Below are 19,292 nucleotides of genomic sequence, written 5' to 3'. Positions count from 1 at the left end.
AATTGATATATATATTTTTTTACTTCCAGGCAATTTGAAACTTCCATTTTCAGTCTTCTAATTATGTTAGGAGATACAGGATATTTGTGGTTTTATTTGTTCCTTTTGTTGGTGCATATAGTTTTTGGCAGATGTATTGGGATATTTGGATTTATGTAGCTGCCATAACTTTGGCTATCAGGAAGTCTTTCCTAACATTTTTTTTTTCTTTCCTAACATTTTATTTTGAAAAATTTGAAGCCTCTAGGAAAGTTATACAATGAATGCCTGCATATGCTTCACCTAGATTCATAGGTTTGTTACTTTATCTCTTTCTCTCCCTGTATTTACACATGCACACATTTTATTAGTTGAATGATTTGAGAGTAAGTTGCAGAAAACATGACAGTTTATTCTAATACTTCATCATGTATCTCCTAGTAACAAGTTCATTCTCCTATATGACCATGATAGAGTTATCACACTCAGTATCTGTAACAGTGATACAGAACCATTGTCCAATATGCAGTTCATCACCAGATTTCCCTCATTGCCTTAGTCATGTCCTTTACAGATTTTTTTTTTTTCTGATCTAAAATCCTATAAAGGGTCACACAGTGTGTTGTCCTGTCTCTTTAGTCTCCTTTAATGTAGAAGAGTTCACTCTCCTTTTTGTTTTGCTTTGTTTTGTTTTTTTGAGGCACTGATATTTTTGAAGAGTTCAGGCCTGCTAGATTTCAACTTGTCTGATTATTTCCTCATGATTAGAGTCATGATTAGATTGGTAGAGATGTTGGTGATATTATTATGTTTGACTGCTTGGTTAAGGTGGCTGCCAGATTTCTCCATTGTAAGGGTGTCTTTTGCCCCCCTCCATTTTTTCTCCTAGTGCAAGTAGTTTATTTGGGGACTGACCTCATGACATACTGGGAGAACAGAGAGGCAGTGAGAAGGGACAGAAAAGGCAGTCAACAAAAGGTGCAACCCAAGCTGATTCCACCGGGAACCTGGAGCCAACGCAGAGCTCACGGCTTAGCTTATCCCACAGAAGGGGTGAGAAATCTAGGGTCTTTAAACACCAGCTCGTGTCAGTCACTGTTTGAGGGCTGCTCCCAGGCGTCCGTTCTCTGGTACTTGTGGCTCACCCTGAACAGGTGCAGAATGGGCCCGATGCCAAAGCAAGCCCGCAGGTAAAGAGGTGCAGGTGTTGGCGTGTGGAAGTTAGGCTGGGCGTGCGCTGTTGCGGTGAGAGCTGATGGGATAGTCAGCACAGCACCCCTAGTGTCTGCTAGGCCTGGGGACCCCGGGACCTAGAGCTTGAGGCAAAAGCTTATGTGCTATTATTTTTTAGGAAGTGCAATTCCAGGAAGCAGAAATGAAGGAAAAGGGGATTGAGGAGAAATGGAAGATTAAGTCAGTTCAAGCATGCATTTCCAAGCTGGCCACCCCTTGGTAACAAGGACAGCTGATTGCTTGGTTTCCTTAAGCTGTCTCCCAGGAGGAGGTATAAAATGCCACACCCCAGGACAGCCACCTAAATGAGGGGAGGAGAGGATTTACTCCTCAGCGCCTTTGTCTCCCTGGTAAAAGGTTTGCCCCGTGGTACATGAACTCCCCCAGATGTGCAGGTTGTGCATGTGTGGGCATCAGGTGGGTCCTACGGGTCTCACACCTCAAATGCAGGAGGGAGGCCAAGGGTGGGAGGTAAGAGGCATCCCTGTGAGCAGGAAGTAGGGGCCATAGCGTTGTGCCCGTGTGCTGCTGGTCGGGACGCTCGCGTATGTGGTCCTCCTAATGGCAGCCAGGGTGGAGACAGTGGTCTGAGGCCTCAGAGACAGGCAGGGCCAAGACTTGAGGTCCCGCGTAAGATATGCCTGATACATTGGGCATCTACTTTGGTTTAACAGATACGCATGTACCTACACATAAAACACACATACACAAGCACAGTCATATGTGAAGAAGATAACAGCTATCTGTTGCTGGTGGGGATCCAACCACATTTTACTTCTTCCCATATTTTTGATATGTTTAAAGCTTTCTACAAAAAAGACATTTTAATTTTATAACAGGAAAATGGTTCGTGGACAGTTTTAGAAAGGGAGGCGGAGCAGTGAACGTTTTTTCCAAAGTTAAAACTGGCATAAAGAATAATTCCAGGGCTTCCCTGGTGGTGCAGTGGTTAAGAATCCACCTGCCAATGCAGGGGACATGGGTTCGAGCCCTCGTCCAGGAAGATCCCACATGCCATGGAGCGACTAAGCCCATGCGCCACAACTACTGAGCCCGCGCTCTAGAGCCCGTGAGTCACGACTACTGAAGCCTGTGTGCCTAGAGCCCGTGCTCCGCAACAAGAGAAGCCACCACAATGAGAAGCCCGTGCACTGCAACGAAGAGTAGCCCCTGCTCACTGCAGCTAGAGAAAGCACACGTGCAGCAACCAAGACCCAACGTGGCCAAAAATTAATTAATTAATTAATTAAAAAAAAAAAAGAATAATTCCATGTTTTAGTCTGTGGGCAGAGACTAGTTGTCCTTTTTTCAATATATTGACTCTTATAAGATTGTTTAGAAAAGTAGAAGCAAATTGCTTTTTAAATATGAGAAGTGTAACTGTTGCCTTACAAAATTAGTTTCTAGAATTAAAAAATATACTTTGTCTATATATCCTGCATTATGTATTTCTTTCATTCACTGGTGTATCCATTCACTTAATATTCAAACACTTCCCTTCCTGACCACCTACTATGAGCAAGGTACTATGCTAGGCCCTGGGGCTGCCACAGAGAGTCAGGAAGAACCCCCCACCTTCTAGGGGCTTCTCCTGGAGTGGGGAGAAATGGATGTGGTAGAGACAGTACTCACCAAATATTTAAATGCCTTCGTACATTTCCCAGCCTCGGGGGCCACGTGACTAGTTCTGTCTAGGGCACTGTGACCGGAGTGATGCATGTCACAACTAAGGCAGCTATGACTGCTCAGCTCTGCCTACCCCTGCAGCGAAGACCTCAGGGGTCACGCATGCCAGACAGCACAGCTGTAAGGTGGACAGGGCCGCCAGACTGCATTAAATCTTTCATGAGTGAGATAGAAATCTCTTCTGTGTTAAGCTATTCCCCTCCTTTTTTTAAAATTGTGGTAAAATGTACATAATGTAAAATTTATCATTTTAACCATTTTTAAGCATGCAATTCAGTGGCATTAGTACATTTGCAGTGTATACCCTTGTTTTTAACAGATAACCAGATAGGCTCTCATTTGAAACTTTGTGAATATCCTGTTCACCTACAACTTTTTAGTATCCCACTCTGTGACCTATGGGCCAAATCTGCCACCTCTTTTTGTAATAAAGTTTTTGTTTGTTTCTTAGTTTTTATTTTATTTATTTATTTTTGGCCATGCCGTGTGGCACGCAGGATCTTAGTTCCCTGACCAGGGATTGAACCCATGCCCCCTGTAGTGGAAGCGCCGAGTCTTAACCACTGGACCACCAGGGAAGTCCCTAAATTTTTTTTTTTTAATTTAAATTTATTTATTTATTTATTTACTTATTTTCAGCTGTGTTGGGTCTTCGTTTCTGTGAGGGCTTTCTCTAGTTGCAGCAAGCGGGGGCCACTCTTCATCGCGGTGCGCGGGCCTCTCACTATCACGGCCTCTCTTGTTGCGGAGCACAGGCTCCAGACGCGCAGGCTCAGTAGTTGTGGCTCACGGGCCTAGTCGCTCCGCAGCATGTGGGATCATCCCAGACCAGGGCTCAAACCCGTGTCCCCTGCATTAGCAGGCAGATTCTCAACCACTGCGCCACCAGGGAAGCCCCCCTAAATTTTTATTTTATATTGGAGTATAGTTGATGAACAATGTTGTGTTAGTTTCAGGTATACAGCAAAGTGATTCAGTTATACATATACATGTATTTATTCTTTTTCAATTTCTTTTCCCATTTACGTTATTACTGAATATTGGGCAGTGTTCCCTGTGCTATACATTAGGTCCTTGTTGGTTATCCATTTTAAATATAGCAGTGTGTATATGTCAGTCCCAAACTCCCAATCTATCCCTGCCCGCCAGCCTTACTCCCTGGTAACCATAAGTTTGTTTTCTAAGTCTGTGAGTCTATTTCTGTTTTGTAAATAAGTTCATTTGTGTAATAAAGTTTTATTGGGACACAACCACACCCATTCATTTATGTATTGTCTATGGCTACTTTCACGCTAAAATGCCAAAGTGAAGTAGTGATAGAGACCATATAACCTGCAACACCTAACATATTTACTCTCTGGCCCTTTATGGAAAAAGTTTGCTGACCCCTGCTTTATGGAACAGGTATTTAAGTTTTTATTTTTATTAAAATAATACATGCACATATTTGAAAAGGAAATAGCACTAAAAGTTTTATTTCTAAAAAGGTGAGCCCTGCTGCACTGTTCTTCACACCAGCACCACTCCTGAGAGATGTTTCGTTCTTTTACTTGTCTTTTCTGGCATTTATAGTTCTAACTAATATCCTCATTCCACTATTTCTTGGTTTAACAATTTTAGACACTAACTATTGACTGACCTAGTATAGGCCACTGTCCTACTTTTTAGCGCAAGATTATAAATAAATTTACCATTTCTTAGCTGAAAGGTAATGTTTTATGATCATTTAGTTTTCTGCATTTTCATCATAATGTATGTAAGAAAATTAACAAGAACTTAGCAATAACTAACATTTATTTAGTATTTCATATGTGCCAGGCACTCTTCTGATGTAGTTTTTTTTTTAAGTTGAAGTATAGTTGATTTACAATGTTGTGTTAATTACTGCTGTACAGCAAGGTGATTCAGTTTTATATATATATACACACACACACACACACACACACATTCTTTTTTTTATATTCTTTTCCATTATGGTTTATCATAGGATATTGAATGTAGTTCTCTGCTGTACAGTAGGCCCTTGTTGTTGATCCGTTCTGTATATAAAAGCCTACATCTGCTCACCCCAACCTCCCACTCCATCCCTCCCCCAAGCCCCTCCCCCTTGGCAGCCACCAGTCTGTTCTCTATGTCTGTGATTATGTTTCTGTTTCATAGATAGGTTCATTTGTGTCATATTTTAGATTCTACAGATAAGTGATATCATACGGTATTTATCTTTCTCTTTCTGACTTAATTTCATTTAGTATGATAATCTCTAGTTGCATTAATGCAGTTTTTATGCAGTTTCTCATTTAATCTTTACAGAACCCTTGGGAAATGTAGGTACTATTGTTATCTCCATTTTCTAGATGATGAAACGTCATTTAGAGAGATTATGTAATTTTTCTCTTGGTCAAGACCTCGTGGGTGATGGAGCCAGAAATCACCATTTGGAATGTCAGCTCTTAAACACCGTCTTGGAACACTGCGTGGGGAATCATACTTGTTGACATTCATAGATTTGTGGTCCTACTGTGAGCGAACAATCTGAAGATTTATAGCATGCAGATGTGCTGAGGCCCAACTGTGTTGGATCCGAGGCGGGTGGGGCACTCAGGTAGCGGGTCAGCCAGCTGCAGCTGCTTTTTCTGAGGGTAATTCTCTTTTCTGATAGACTGCACACTTGCGTGGTCTCAGTCTAATGCAGTGGCTCTCAAACTGGAGCTTGTGTCAGAATCATGGGGTGGGCTTGGTCCAGCACTCATTCATGGGCCTCGCCTCTGGTTTTGGATTCAGTGGGTCTGGGGTGGGGCCTGAGAATGTGCATTTGTAACAAGGTCCCAGGCGGTAAAGAAACTGCAGGGACTACTAGTGGTTTAATGCTGTGCCCTTTCTGAACACAGGGTCTTCTGTGCCATCTGGCTCTTCCATTGCGTCATGTCCGTTACACTCCTCCCACCTGCTGGCGTGTTGGCTCCGACAGCAGTTCAGCTACCGTGGCCTGTGTTTCCTCTTCAGCCCCACAGAGGTCAGGGTCACGATGCCCATATAGTAGGTGGTCATAAGCTGATTGTTTGCTCTCCCCTAGCGTGCTTTTGTAATTTTGACTTTTTCAATTACGAACATTGTAATTATAACATACAATACATTCTTATTGTAAAAATCACCTTTAATAGCATCACCACGCTAGCAAAATTTTAGCAGAAAGGTAGAAGCAGACCCTAAAGGATTTTCAGTGGCTTGTTAGGTGATAGCTAAGCACTGAGGAACTTGGCCCTTGACTGGGTCAGTGTTTAAAGTATGCAAGGAAAGTTACTTCATCTGATTTTTAGTAGAGGCTCTTGCCTTTTACCACTAGCATTCTTTGAGATCATTTTTTTAATCTTCTTTTTATTTAGAGGTCAACCTGAATCAACATGTCTGGGACTGAAGAAGCAATTCTTAGCGGCCGTGACAGCCATCCTGCTGGTGGCAACTCTGTATTATGCTTTGGTCAGGTACGTGTGTTTTTTTCATACCTGGAAGGAATGAGGTTAAGTGAAAAAGGTATGGGGAAGCCATTGGTAGAGCACCATCATATACATGTAAGCTGTTTTATTGTTTTTTTTTTCATTTAAGTGCATCATTTGGGAGTCTTTGACACGCTCTGAGGGCATTTTGGAACTTTAGCAGCACTGGGGGTTACATTTAGATTTAAATTTTATTTATTTTTTGGATAGATTACATTTTCATATGCAATAACATTCAAAATGAAACAGACTGTATGTAAAAAGTCTCACTATTTCCTATCACTCTTGCCCACATGTCACCCAGATCTCTTTTTTGGAGGCATCCAAAGTTTCTGGGGTTGTACTCTTTGTGGAGATATTCTGTGCATATAAGGGAGATTCTTGCTTTGTCCCCCCAAATTCTATCTTTGTCTTACCAGAAATCTATTTGTGTGTATTTATTCCATTTAAATAGGGCAAGGGGAAAAGTACTGAGGGGATGAAAATCTAAACAAGTAGGAGTGTATTTCTCTATGTGTAGGATGGGAAATTGTTGAACTAGAGAAGAGGACAAATGGAAGCAAGGCTTCCTGTCATATTTTCTCCTCTCCTACTTCCTTGCCTATATAAATGTCATATAGACTCCGAGGAGAGAAGTTTCAGTTTCCCAGTTCTGGCTCGAGAAAGTTTTGTAGGGATGGTAACATATTAGTAACATCTAAGGCAGTGGTTCTCAAAATGTGGTCCAGTGACCCCTGGGGGTCCACAAGACCTTTCAGAGTCTGTGAAATCAAAATTATTTTCATAATAATACTAAAATACTCTGTGCCTTTTTCACTCTCATTCTTTCATGAGTGAGAGTGGAGTTTTCCAGAGACCGTATAACGTGTGCTGATATCACTGCTCTGATGGTTATTGGAATGTGTGCCTGCAGAGTTTCTCATTTTTAATTCCTAGTATTGTTAGATATAACCCACATAAACAAAAGCTCATAGGATCCTCAGTACTTGTGAAGAGTGTAAAGCGGTCTGGAGACCAAAAAGTTGGAGACTTGCTGATAAGTAATGGTGGAAATGTCAGTTTAATTTTCCCTTTCTGGATTACAGTACCAATACACAGCAGAAGAGTACCAGGCCATCCAGAATGCTCTGAGGCAGAGGCTGGGCCCAGAATACATAAGTAGCCGCATGGCTGGAGGAGGCCAGAAGGTAAGAGAGTTACATGCCTGAAAAGTGGGCACCCACAATGCCGACTATTTCCATGAACTTGCCAACTCCTTCTCTGGTCCTCATGGGTTCAGAAGGTCTCTCATTCACTGTTAGTGGACGTTTATTTGTGTCTTTGGGCGGGGATGGGTTCCAGCCTTCACTGTCATCTGCAGTGGCCCAAGCATGGCCTGGCCCAAGACACTAGTTCTAACTGGCTCCTCTGGAAGATCTTTGAATTAAGTTCACTGAGAAATTCTCTGGAATGTTTAAGGGTGGTTTTGCCAAAAAAGCTGGTAAGGAATAAATTAAGTAAATTTTGATCCACATTTAAGTATGGCAAGGAATTTTAACAAGCTTTTTTTTCTTCTTTAAATTTTTTTCCAGGTGTGCTACATCGAGGGTCACAGGGTAATTAATCTGGCCAATGAGATGTTTGGCTACAATGGCTGGGCACACTCTATCACACAACAGAACGTGGGTGAGTATGCTTCCTGGCAGTGGCTGCGGCTTCGTTTCCCTTCCTCGGCATCGGCTGACTTCTGGCAGGAGTGTTTTGTGGGCAGGGACCTAGGGAAGGTGTGCTCCGTCGCCAGCAGGAGGAATACAGGTGAGGCACAGGGACCAGTATCCTCTTCACCTGGGTCTCTTTCCCACTCCTAGATTTTGTTGACTTTAACAATGGCAAGTTCTCCGTGGGCGTCTGTGCGTTTGTGAGAGTCCAGCTGAAGGTGAGGGTGATGGAGGGGACGTGCTGCCTGCAGGCACTGGGCAGGTGGGAGAGTGAGCAGGTACGGAGGCCTCTGGGCCCAGAGAGGGGGTGGGGTTGTTCAGACATCCTCCCTCATGTGCCCCTAAGAGAATTTTGAGGAACTCTGTTCTCTTGCACGTTTTTAAGCTGACTCAGTTTTCACCATATATATAAACAGTTGTAAGGGTGTATTTTTTGGCATGTTGTAAAATTTTACATTCTAAAATAAATCTGTTACATCTTTATAACACGTACCAATGTATTCTAAATACCATAGAGGATTAAATGCTGTCATCCATTTAAAAAAATACATGCGCAAGCTATTTTTCTTTTTCTTTCTTTCTTTTTAAATATTTATTTATTTATTTGGTTGCACTGGGCCTTAGTTGTGGGGTGCAGGGTCTTTAGCTGCAGCATGCAGGATCTAGTTCCCCAACCAGGGATCGAACCCGGGCCCCCTGCATTGGGAGCACAGAGCCTTAACCACTGGACCACCAGGGAAGTCCCTTTTTTTCTTTTTTTTTGAGCAAGTTATTCTTCAGTCATCAGATATCTTAACGTTGTTTCTTCTTGAACACGTATTTCCATTCCATTTCCCCTCTGGCTTTTATCCTAATATAAGATATATGATTGAAAATCTTTTATTAATAATAACCTTATTATACTTCTGTGTGTGTGTGTGTGTCTGTGTGTGTGTATGTAAAAGTTTTAGGGGATAAATTTCCAGTGACCTTAAGGCTCTAACTATTGAGAAATTTCTTCTGGATTGAGTTACTATTGATATTACAGGCGCTATTAATACACAATTTAGTCAGTTGTGTTTATGTTGAAGAGACAACATAACTACATCAAAATATTTATATTTAATAAAATTTTATGGAAAATGCATTTATTGGTAAGATGGATGAGCTGGTTTTTCCTATTCAGTTAGTTTGTACATCCATAGTTAATATTACTTATTCCTAGACTAAACATTTAGCATTAATTCTGTTCTGACTTACTTTTATAAATACTACCGAAAACCTTATTCACATAAACAAACTGAGAATGGAACGAGTTTCGTTATAGTGTCATTCATTTCTTTGACTACTTCTGAGTTATAGATCAGAAATCACAATGCTACCATCAAATGTTATACTCAGCTCTCTGTCAGCAAACCGCTTGATCAGGCCCACCTTTACTTTTGGTAGAAGCCGAGAAACAGGTACCACCTGACTTGTGAGAGGATTTGCTATCCAGTCGTTAGAATCTGTTAAATATAATATTTCAAATTTTTGGTTTGGTGCCCCAGAGGTTTTCATAGTGTGGGTAATGTGTCTTAGTAAGATGTGGGGCGGGTCAGGTGTGTGCCTGGTTATGTGACGAGGAAGGAGAATTGTCTTGTGCTTGGAGCACAGGCACGTCTCTAGGCAGATCCGGTCCAGGAAGTAGCCCTGGAAATGGACTCTGGCAACTCCGCCTGTGTTCCAGGCCCTGGGCTCTGTCCAACCAGTCTGAACACTGATGCTTGAGTTAGAGGAGAGCTCTGCAGCTAGGGACGGGGCTGCAGCTCCTCACGCTGGACCCTGAACTCCTTTTCTGCCCCCAGGATGGTTCGTATCATGAGGACGTGGGCTATGGTGTTAGCGAGGGCCTCAAGTCCAAAGCCTTGTCTTTGGAGAAGGCGAGGAAGGAGGCAGTGACCGACGGGTTGAAGCGAGCACTGAGGTAGGCAGATCCTGTTCTTCTCAGTTCTGGGTAATAACACCCACGTGGTTCAAAAGTCGAAATAACATAAGTCTTCCTCCCACCCTTGGCCCTGTGCGGCCTGTTTTCTTGCTCTCTTCTGTCTTTCCCCAGTGCTTCTTTATGCTGAGGGCCCACTTTTTGGGGAATAAGTGGTAGAATCCTGTGTTCTCTGTTCTGTACTTGACCTTGCCTTTCCCCACCCCTCTCATCAGCAGTGTGTCTTGGAGACCTTTCCACACGAGCACATAGATTGTTTCCTCATTCTCTTTAATACACCTACACAGTTCTTCATTATGTATATGTAACATAGTTAACTTAGTTTCATAGAGCAGGGTTTTTAACCTTTTTTTGGGTCATAGATGCCTTTGAGAATTGAATTACCAGAAAAATACATGTAAAACATGCACTAAAAATTTGCAATACCACAACCCGTGGGGGAATCTGGATATCCCAAGTAAAGAACTTTGGTCATGGAGGCCTGTGCCCCTGAAGTGTGCGTGCTCACTATTACTGGGGAACTGGAGCAGTCCTTGGGGAACAGTCTCTGCTGTGGAAGTTGCGTCCCACGTTGGGAGGTGTAGCTAGTGGGATTTTGTGAGTGCTTGCCCAGTCTTCCTGTGCTCACTGCCTGTCCTGAGGGCAGGGGGTTGTGATGTTGTGCTCACTGCTGTATTCTCAGAACCTAATGCAGATGCGTAATGAACGTCTTTGAATGCTTATCAGCGTCCGTTTCCTCTGCTGTGTTGAGAAGCAGCTTGTACAAAGGTTGTAGCTCTGTTCTCTGATATTTACATATAACGTTCTCAACCCTGTTCCCCTTTTTTTTCTTACCCTTAGAAGTTTCGGGAATGCACTTGGGAATTGTATTCTGGACAAAGACTATCTGAGGTCACTAAACAAGCTTCCACACCAGGTATGTCAGAAGTGGGGGAATGGGATGTGTGGAGTAAAGGTGGAACTGATGATGCTCTTGTGTCATGAGTGAGTATTTGGTGATGGAGAGAGAAAAAGTGAAGACTTGGCTATTTAGAGTGTCTGGGATGTGTATTTCAGACGTCTTTGAACATAAGAGCCAGCAGGAACCAATTACCTTAATGTACCGATGAGGAAATTGAAGCCTGGAGCATTTGTGTTACTTGTCTCTTATGTAGAGAGAACCGTGCTTGGCAGTGGTCTGTGAGACAGAAGGAGCACGGACCCCTCGCAGCACCACTGCCATTTCTTACAAACACTCAGAGCCTCACCTGTTCAACCTTCCTGCTCTTCCTTAGCTCGGGTGTCTTTAAGGTTTAGATCTCCCTTGTTTCTGTAGTTGCCTGTCATGTGATCTGCACATTTGCCTTCGGAGAATGGGGTCTGGAGTGTAGCATGACCTGGGCCAGTCAGGCTCTGGAGCGTTCCTGTTGCCTGGTGGAGTGTGGCTTCGTCTGTGGTTCTTTGGGTCCTTGCAGTGCTGCCACCCTGGGCAGCCTTCCCTCTCTGGTACTTAAGGGGTTCTTTTTCTTGTGCTGCCCCTAATAGAGGTGTGTGTCAATTGGCAGCTGTCAAAACTCCATTTCTTTCCTTTTTCTAAATCCTTTATACATATTATTGGATTAAGTTTGCTAATATTTTGTTAAGGATTTCTGCACCTATATTTATGAGGGATATTGTAGTTTTTTCTTTTTTTAAAACATTGTGGTAAAAAACTCGTAACATGAAATTTACCATTTTAACCATTGTTAAGTGTACAGTTCAATAGTGAAACACATCTCCAGAACTTACAACATGGAAACCTCTGTACCCATAAAACAACTCCCCTTTTACCCCTTCCTTCAGCCCCTGGCAACCACCATTCTAGTTTCTGTTTCTATGAATTTGACTATTTTAAATACCTCATATAAGTGCAGTCTTACAGTTTATGTCTTTCTGTAGCTGGCTTATGTTACTTAGGATAATGTCCTCAAGGTTCATCTATGTTTTAGCATGTGTCAGAATTTCCTTCCTTTCTAAGGCTGAGTAATATTCCATTGTATGTATATATCACATTTTCTCTGTCCCTTCTTCCATCAGTGGATATTTGGGTTGCTTCCATCTCTTGGCTATTGTGAGTACTGCTGTAACGACCATGGATGTGTAAATACCTCCTGAGGACTCTGTTTTCAGTTATTTTGGATATATATCCAGCAGTCGGGTTGCTGGATCGTTTGGTGGTTTTTTAAAAAAATTTTTTGAGGAACTTCCATACTGTTTTCTATGATGGCTGCACTATTTTGCAACTCAGCCAACAGTGCACAAGGGTTCTGATTTCTCCACATCCTTACCAACATGGTTATTTTCTGTTTTTTTGATAGTAGCCATCCCAATGGGTGTGATTTGAATTTCTCTGATGATTAGTGATGTTGAACATCTTTTCATGTGCTTATTGCCCATTTGTGTATCATCTTTGGAGAAATGTCTACTCAGGTTCTTTGCCCATTTTTTTAATTGGGCTATTTGATTTAATTGTTGTCAAGTTGTAGTTCTTTATATATTCTGGCTATTAACTCCTTATCAGAGATATGATTGCAAAGTTTTTTTCCCATTCCATAGCTTGCCTTTTAAGTTTGATATAGCTCCATTTGTATATTTTTGCTTTTTTTGTTGCCTGTATTTTGGTGTCATATCCAAGAAATCATTACCAAATTCAATGTCATGAAATTTTTCCCCTGTGTTTTCTTCTTTGAGTTTTATAGTTTTGGGTCTTATATTTAGGTATTTAATCTATCTTGAATTTATTTTTGTATATGATATAAGATAAAGGTCTAACTTCATTCTTTTGCGTGTGGACATTCAGTTTTTCCAACATCATTTGTTGAAGAGACTCCTTTCCCCATTGTGTAGTCTTGGCACGCTTGCTGAAGATCATTTGGTCATACATGAGGATTTATCTCTGGGCTTTCTGTATTATTACATTGACCTACGTGCCTGTCTTTATGGCAGTATCATACTGTTTTGAGTATTGAAGCTTTGTAATATGTTTGGAAATCAGGAGGTCCTCCAATTTTGTTCTTTTTTTTTTTTCAAAATTATTTTTGCTATTTGAGGTCCCTTGAGATTCTTTATAAATTGTAAGATGAATTTTTTTATTTATGCAAAAAATGCCATTGGAATTTTGATAGGGATTACGCTGAATCTGTAGATCACTTTGGTAGTATGCATATCTTAACAATATTAAGTCTTCCAGTTCATGAAGATGGGAAGTCTTTCCATCTATTTGTGCCATCTTTAATTTCTTTCAGCAATGTTTCATTGTTTTCAGTGTACAAGTCTTTCAGCTTGGTTAGGTTTATTCCTAAGTATTTTATTCTTTTTGATGCTATTGTAAATGGAATTGTTGTCTTAATTTTTTGATTGTTCATTATTAGTGTATAGAGACACAACTGTTATTTATATGGATTTTGTATCCTGAAACTTTGCTGATTTATTAATTCTAACAGTTTTTTTTGTTGAGTCTTTAGGGTTTTCTACATAGAAGATCAAGTAATCTGCAACCAGAGATAATTTTACTTCTTCCTTTGCAATTTGGATTCCTTTTATTTCTTTTCCTTGCCTAATTGCTCTGGCTAGGACTTCCAATATGTTGAGAAGTAGTGAGAGTGGGCATCCTTGCCTTGTTCCTGATCTTCCAGGAAAAGCTTTCAGTCTTCACCATTGAGTATGATGTTAACTGTAGGTTTTTAATATATGGCCTTTATTATGTTGAGGTTGTTTCCTTCTATTCCTAATTTGTTGAATGTTTTTATCATGAAAAAATATTGAATCTTGTCAGACATTTTTTTTTTTTTTTGCATCAGTTTAGACAAGCAGGTGGTTTTGTTCATGGATCACATTGATTGATTTGTGGATGTCGAACCATCTTTGCATTTCAGGAATAAATCTCACTTGGTCATGGTGTATAATACTTTTAATGTGCTGTTAAATTTGGTGAGCCGGTATTTCATTGAGGATTTTTGCATCAGTATTCATCAGGGATATTGGCCTATAGTTTTCTTGCAGTGTCTTTTTTTCCACCCTCCTCTTATAGTGTTTTTGTCTGGCTTTGGTATCAGAATAATGCTGGCCTCATAGAATGAACTTGGAAGTGTTCCTCCTCTTCAGTTTTTTGGAAGGGTTTGATGGTTGGTGTTAATTCTTTAAATGGTTGGTAGAATTTTCCAGTGAAGCCACTTAGTCCTGGGCTTTTGTTGTTGTTGTTGTTAGGTTTTTGTTTACTAATACACTCTTCTACTAGTTACTGGTCTATTTCTGTTTCTTCATGATTCAGTCTGGGTAGGTTGTGTGTTTTAGGAATGTATCCATTTCTTCTAGGCTATCTGATTTGTTGGTGTACAATTGTTCATAGTATTCTCATAATCTTTTTTATTTCAGTGGCATCGATTGCAATGTCCCTTCTTTCACTTCTGATTTTAGTTATTGAGTCTTCTTTTTTTCTTAATCTAGCTAAGGGTTTGTCAATTTTGTTGATCTTTTCAAAAAACTAACTCAGTTTTGTTGATTTTTTTTTTTCCTATTGTATTTCTGTTCTCTGTTTCATGTATCTCTGCCCTAAGCTTTACTTCCTATCTTCTCCTAGCTTGTGTCAGCTAGAAACTTCCCTGTTAGTACTGCTTTTGCTGCAAACTGTAAGTTTTGGTATGCTGTGTTTTCATTTTCATTTGTCTCAAGATATTTTCTAATTTCTCTTGTGATTTATTTGACCCATTGGTTGTCTTAAGAAAATACTAATTTCCACATTTGTGAATTTTCCATTTTTCCTTCTGCAGTTGATTTCCAGTTTCATTCCATTGTGATCAGCAAAGATTTTTTTGGTATAATTTCTGTCTTCTTCAATTTAAGACTTGTTTTGTAGCCTAACATGTGGTCTCTCCTGGAGAATGTTCCATTTGTATTTGAGGGGAATGTATATTCTGCTGTTGTTGGGTGGAATATTCTCTATATGTCTTAGGTCCATATGGTCTGTAGTGTTCAAATCTTCTGTTTCCTTATTAACCTTCTGTTTGGTTCTGTCCATTACTGAAAGCAGGGTATTGAAGTCTTCTACTATTATTGTCTTGCTGTGTATTTCTCCTTTCAATTCTGTCAAAGTTTGCTTTATATATTTAGGAGCTCTGATGTTTGGTATATAAGTATTTATAATTGTTATAGCTTCACAGTTAATTGACCCTTTTATTATTATAGATTGTCCTCTTTTGTCTCTTGTAACAGTTTTTGACTTAAAGTCTATTTTTTCTTATATTAGTATAGCCTCCCCTGCTCCCTTTTGGTTACCATTTACATGGAATATCTTTTTCCATCCTTTCACCTTCAGCCTGTGTATGTCTTTAGATCTGAAGTGAGTCTAATGTAGGAAGTATGTAGTTGTATCTTGTTTTTTGAATCCATCCAGCCAATCTCTGGCTTTTGGTTGGGGAGTTTGATCCATTTACATTTATTATTGATAGGGAAAGGCTTAGTATTGTCATTTTGTTAATCGTTTTCTGTATGTCCTGTAGCTTAGCGCTTTTTTTTTGTCCCTTCTTTCCTCTCTTACTGCTGTCCTTTGTGTTGTGTTGATTTTTTGGTAGTAACATGATTTGATTCCCTTCTTGTTTACTTTTGTGTATATCCTATAGATATTTTCTTCGTGGCTACCATCGCAATTATATAAAACATTTTAAAGTTATAACATTCTATTTTAAACTGATAACTTGAATTGCATACAAAAACTCTAGTGCTTTACAACCCCACTTTATGTTATCGATGTTACAGATTACATCTTCATATTATTGTATGTCCACTAACATAGATTTATAGTTATAAAAGTTTTAATGGTTTTTACATTTAATATCTGTATTCATTATATAATTTTAATGGTTTTTTTCATTTAAATTCCATGTACCAAAATTATAGTGATACAGGTTACTGTTTTTGTCCACGTATTTACCTTTACTGGAGAACTTTTTATTTTCATGTTGCTGCCTGGCATCCTTTAGTTTCAGTTCGAAGGACTTCCTTTAGCATTTGTTGTAGAGCAAGTCTAGTGGTAATGAACTCCCTCTGCTTTTGTTTATTTGAAAAAAATCTTAGTTTCTCCATTTTTGAAGGATACTTTTGCTGGATACGCTATTCTTCGCTAAGTTTTTCCTTTCAGGACTTTGAATATATCATCCCACTCCATTTTGGCCTGTAAGAGTTCTGCTGAGAAATCTGATAATCTTAGGCAGGCACTCCAGTATGTGATGATTTGCTTTTCTCTTGCTGTCTTCAAGATTTCTCTGTCTTTCTTTGACTTTTATTTAAAAATTGAGATATAATTGACATACAACATTACAGGCGTACCTTGTTTTATAGTGCTTCATTTCATTGCACTTCACAGATAATTGCATTTTTTACAAATTGAAGGTTTGTGGCAACTGCATTGTCAGGTGATGGTTGGCATTTTTTAGCAATAAATTATTTTTTGATTAAGGTATGTACATTGCTTTTTTTTTGACATAATGCTGTTGTGCACTTAACATACTAGAGTATAGTGTAAACACAACTGTTACATGCACTAAGAAACCAAAAAAATTGTGTGACTCGCTTTATTTCTATATTTGCTTTATTGTGGAGGTCTGGAACCAAACCTGCAGTATCTTCGAGGTGTGCCTGTATATTAGTTTCAGTTGTACAACATAATGATTCAGTATTTTTATATATTGCAAGATGATCACCACAATAAGTCTAGTTAACATCCATCACCACACATAGGTGAAGTTTTTTTTCTTATGATGAGAACTGTTAAGATCTATTCTTTTAGCAACATTCAAATATATAGTGCAGTGTTATTGACTATAGTCACTATGCTGTACATTACATCCCCAGAGCTTATCTATTTTATAACAGGACGTTTGTACCTTTTGACACCCTTCACCCATTTTGTCCACCCCCCACCCCTGGCAACCACCAGTCTGTTCTCTTTATCTGTGAGCTCAGTTTTTGTTTGTTTAGATTCCACATAGAAGTGAGATCATATGGTATTTATTTTTCTGTCTGAATTATTTCACTTAGCAAATTGTCCTCAAGATCCATCCATGTTGTTGCAGGTGGCAAGATTTTCTTCTTTATGCCTGAATAATGTTCCATTGTAGATATATATACTACGTTCTTTATCAGTGGACATTTAGGTTGCTTCAATGTCTTGGTTGTTATAAATAATGCTGCAGTGAAAATGGGGGAGCATATCTTTCTGGGTTACTGTTTTTCTTTTCTTTGGATAAATACCCAGAAGTGACACTGCTGCATCATATGGTAGTTCTATTTTCAATTTATTCAGGAAACTGTTTTCCATAGTTTTTCTCATACAGTCCCACCGGCAGTGCACAAGGGTTCCCTTTTCTCCACATTCTCACCAACACTTGTTGTCTCTTGTCGTTTTGATAATAGCCATTCTGACAGGTGTGAGGTGCTATCTTATTGTGGTTTTGATTTTCATTTCCCTGATGGTGAGTGATGTTGAGTATCTTTTATGTACCTGTTGGGCATCTGTATGTCTTCTTTGAAAGAATATCTATTCAGATCTTCTGCCCATTTTTTAATTGGATTGTTTTGTTTTGGTTTTGCTTTTGAGTTGTATGAGTTCTTTATATGTTTTAAATGTTAATGCTTTATCAGTTATATCATTTGCAAACTTTTTCTCCCATTCAGTAGGTTGCCTTTTCACTTTGTTAATGGTTTCCCTTGCTGTCAGAAGCTTTTTAGTTTGATATAGTCCCACTTGTTTATTTTTGCTTTTGTTGTCTTCGCTTTTTGGTGTCAAATACAAAAAAATTACCATCAAGGCCAATGTCAAGGAGCTTACTGCCTGTGTTTTCTTCTAGGAGTTTTATGGTTTCAGGTCTTTAATCCAACATTAATTTTTGTGTATGGTGTAAGTGGTCCATTTTAATTCTTTTGCATGTGACTGTCCAGTTCTTTTGTTTTTGTTTTAATAAATTTATTTATTTATTTATTTTTGGCTGCATTGGGTCTCTGTTGCTGCACACAGGCTTTCTCTAGTTGCGGTGAGCGGGGGCTACTCTTCGTTGAAGTGCGCAGGCTTCTCATTGCGGTGGCTTCTCTTGTTGCGGAGCACGGCCTCTAGGCACATGGGCTTCAGTAGTTGTGGCCTGCAGGCTCTAGAGCGCAGGCTCAGTAGTTGTGGCGCATGGGCTTAGTTGCTCTGCGGCAGGTGGGATCTTCCTGGACCAGGGCTCGAACCCGTGTCCCCTGCATTGGCAGGTGGATTCTTAACCACTGCGCCACCAGGGAAGTCCCTACTCTCCAGTTTCTTACAGTTTTGTTGTAAGACTGTCATTTCCCCATTGTATATTTTTGGCTCCTTTGTCATAAATTAATTGACCATGTATGCGTGGGTTTATTTCTGGGCTCTCTATTCTGTTCCATTGATCTATGTCTGTTTTTGTGCCGATACCATTCTGTTAATTACTAGAGCTTTGTAAGGTAGTTTGAAATCAGGAGGTGTGATGCCTCCAGCTTTGTTCTTCTTTCTCGGGATTGCTTTGGTTATTCAGGGTCTTTTGTGGTTCCATACAAATTTTAGGATTGTTTGTTCTATTTGTGTGAAAAATGCCTTTGGAATTTTGATATGGATTGCATTGAATTTGTAGATTGCTTCGGGTATGGACATTTTTATAATATTGATTCTTGCAATTCATGAGTATGGAATATCTTTCCATTTATTTGTATCCACCTCTTTATCAGTGTCTTCTAGTTTTCTGAGTACAGGTCTTTCATCTCTTTGGTTAAATGTATCCCTAGGTGTTTTATTCTTTTTGATGCAATTGTAAGTAGGATTGTTTTCTTAATTTCTCTTTCTGATAGTTCATTGTTGTACCGTCTTTGACCTTTGACATTTTGATTATAATATGCCTTGTTCTCTTTGGGCTCATCCTAGATGTAGTTCTTTGAGCTTCTTGAATTTAGACATCTTTTCTTTCCTCAGATTTTGGAAGTTTTTCACCAGTAATCTCTCTTCCTCTAAGACTTTTAAAATATGTAGCATGATAGTGCCCTTATAAGTCCTTTAAGCTCTCATTTTTCTTCATTCTTCTTTTTGCTTCTCTGAATAGACGATTTCAAATGACCTGTCTTCAAGTTGACTGATTCTTTCTTCTGCCTGATCACATCTGCTTGTAGAATGCCTCTAGTGAATTTTTCAGCTCCAGAATTTGCTTGCTTCTTTGTTGTCATTTTTCT

At 39.6% G+C, this 19,292-nt stretch overlaps 1 protein-coding gene across 14 annotated transcripts in view; it reads left to right on the top strand.

Annotated features, from left to right (window-relative positions):
- The window catches only part of RAD52 (RAD52 homolog, DNA repair protein), a 78,762-nt gene that overhangs the window by 52,049 nt on the left and 7,421 nt on the right, over positions 1–19,292 (top strand). For 6 of the 14 annotated variants that reach the window (XM_082422152.1, XM_082422156.1, XM_082422148.1 and 3 more), the window contains exons 2-8: positions 5,787–5,911; positions 6,282–6,380; positions 7,478–7,579; positions 7,964–8,057; positions 8,240–8,367; positions 9,916–10,034; positions 10,893–10,968. In XM_082422152.1, the coding sequence (XP_082278278.1) occupies positions 6,300–6,380; positions 7,478–7,579; positions 7,964–8,057; positions 8,240–8,367; positions 9,916–10,034; positions 10,893–10,968 (600 nt within the window). In that variant the 5' untranslated portion in view covers positions 5,787–5,911; positions 6,282–6,299. Of the gene's footprint in view, positions 1–868; positions 1,033–5,462; positions 5,484–5,786; positions 5,935–6,281; positions 6,381–7,477; positions 7,580–7,963; positions 8,058–8,239; positions 8,368–9,915; positions 10,035–10,892; positions 10,969–19,292 lie in introns of those variants that run through there. The other 8 variants (XM_082422147.1, XM_082422157.1, XM_082422146.1 and 5 more) reach the window with 5 other exon arrangements.

The sequence above is a fragment of the Balaenoptera physalus genome (assembly GCF_965194825.1).
Source record: "Balaenoptera physalus genome assembly, chromosome: 13".
NCBI classification, from domain to species: domain Eukaryota; kingdom Metazoa; phylum Chordata; class Mammalia; order Artiodactyla; family Balaenopteridae; genus Balaenoptera; species Balaenoptera physalus.
This window is presented reverse-complemented; position numbering and strand designations above follow the sequence as displayed.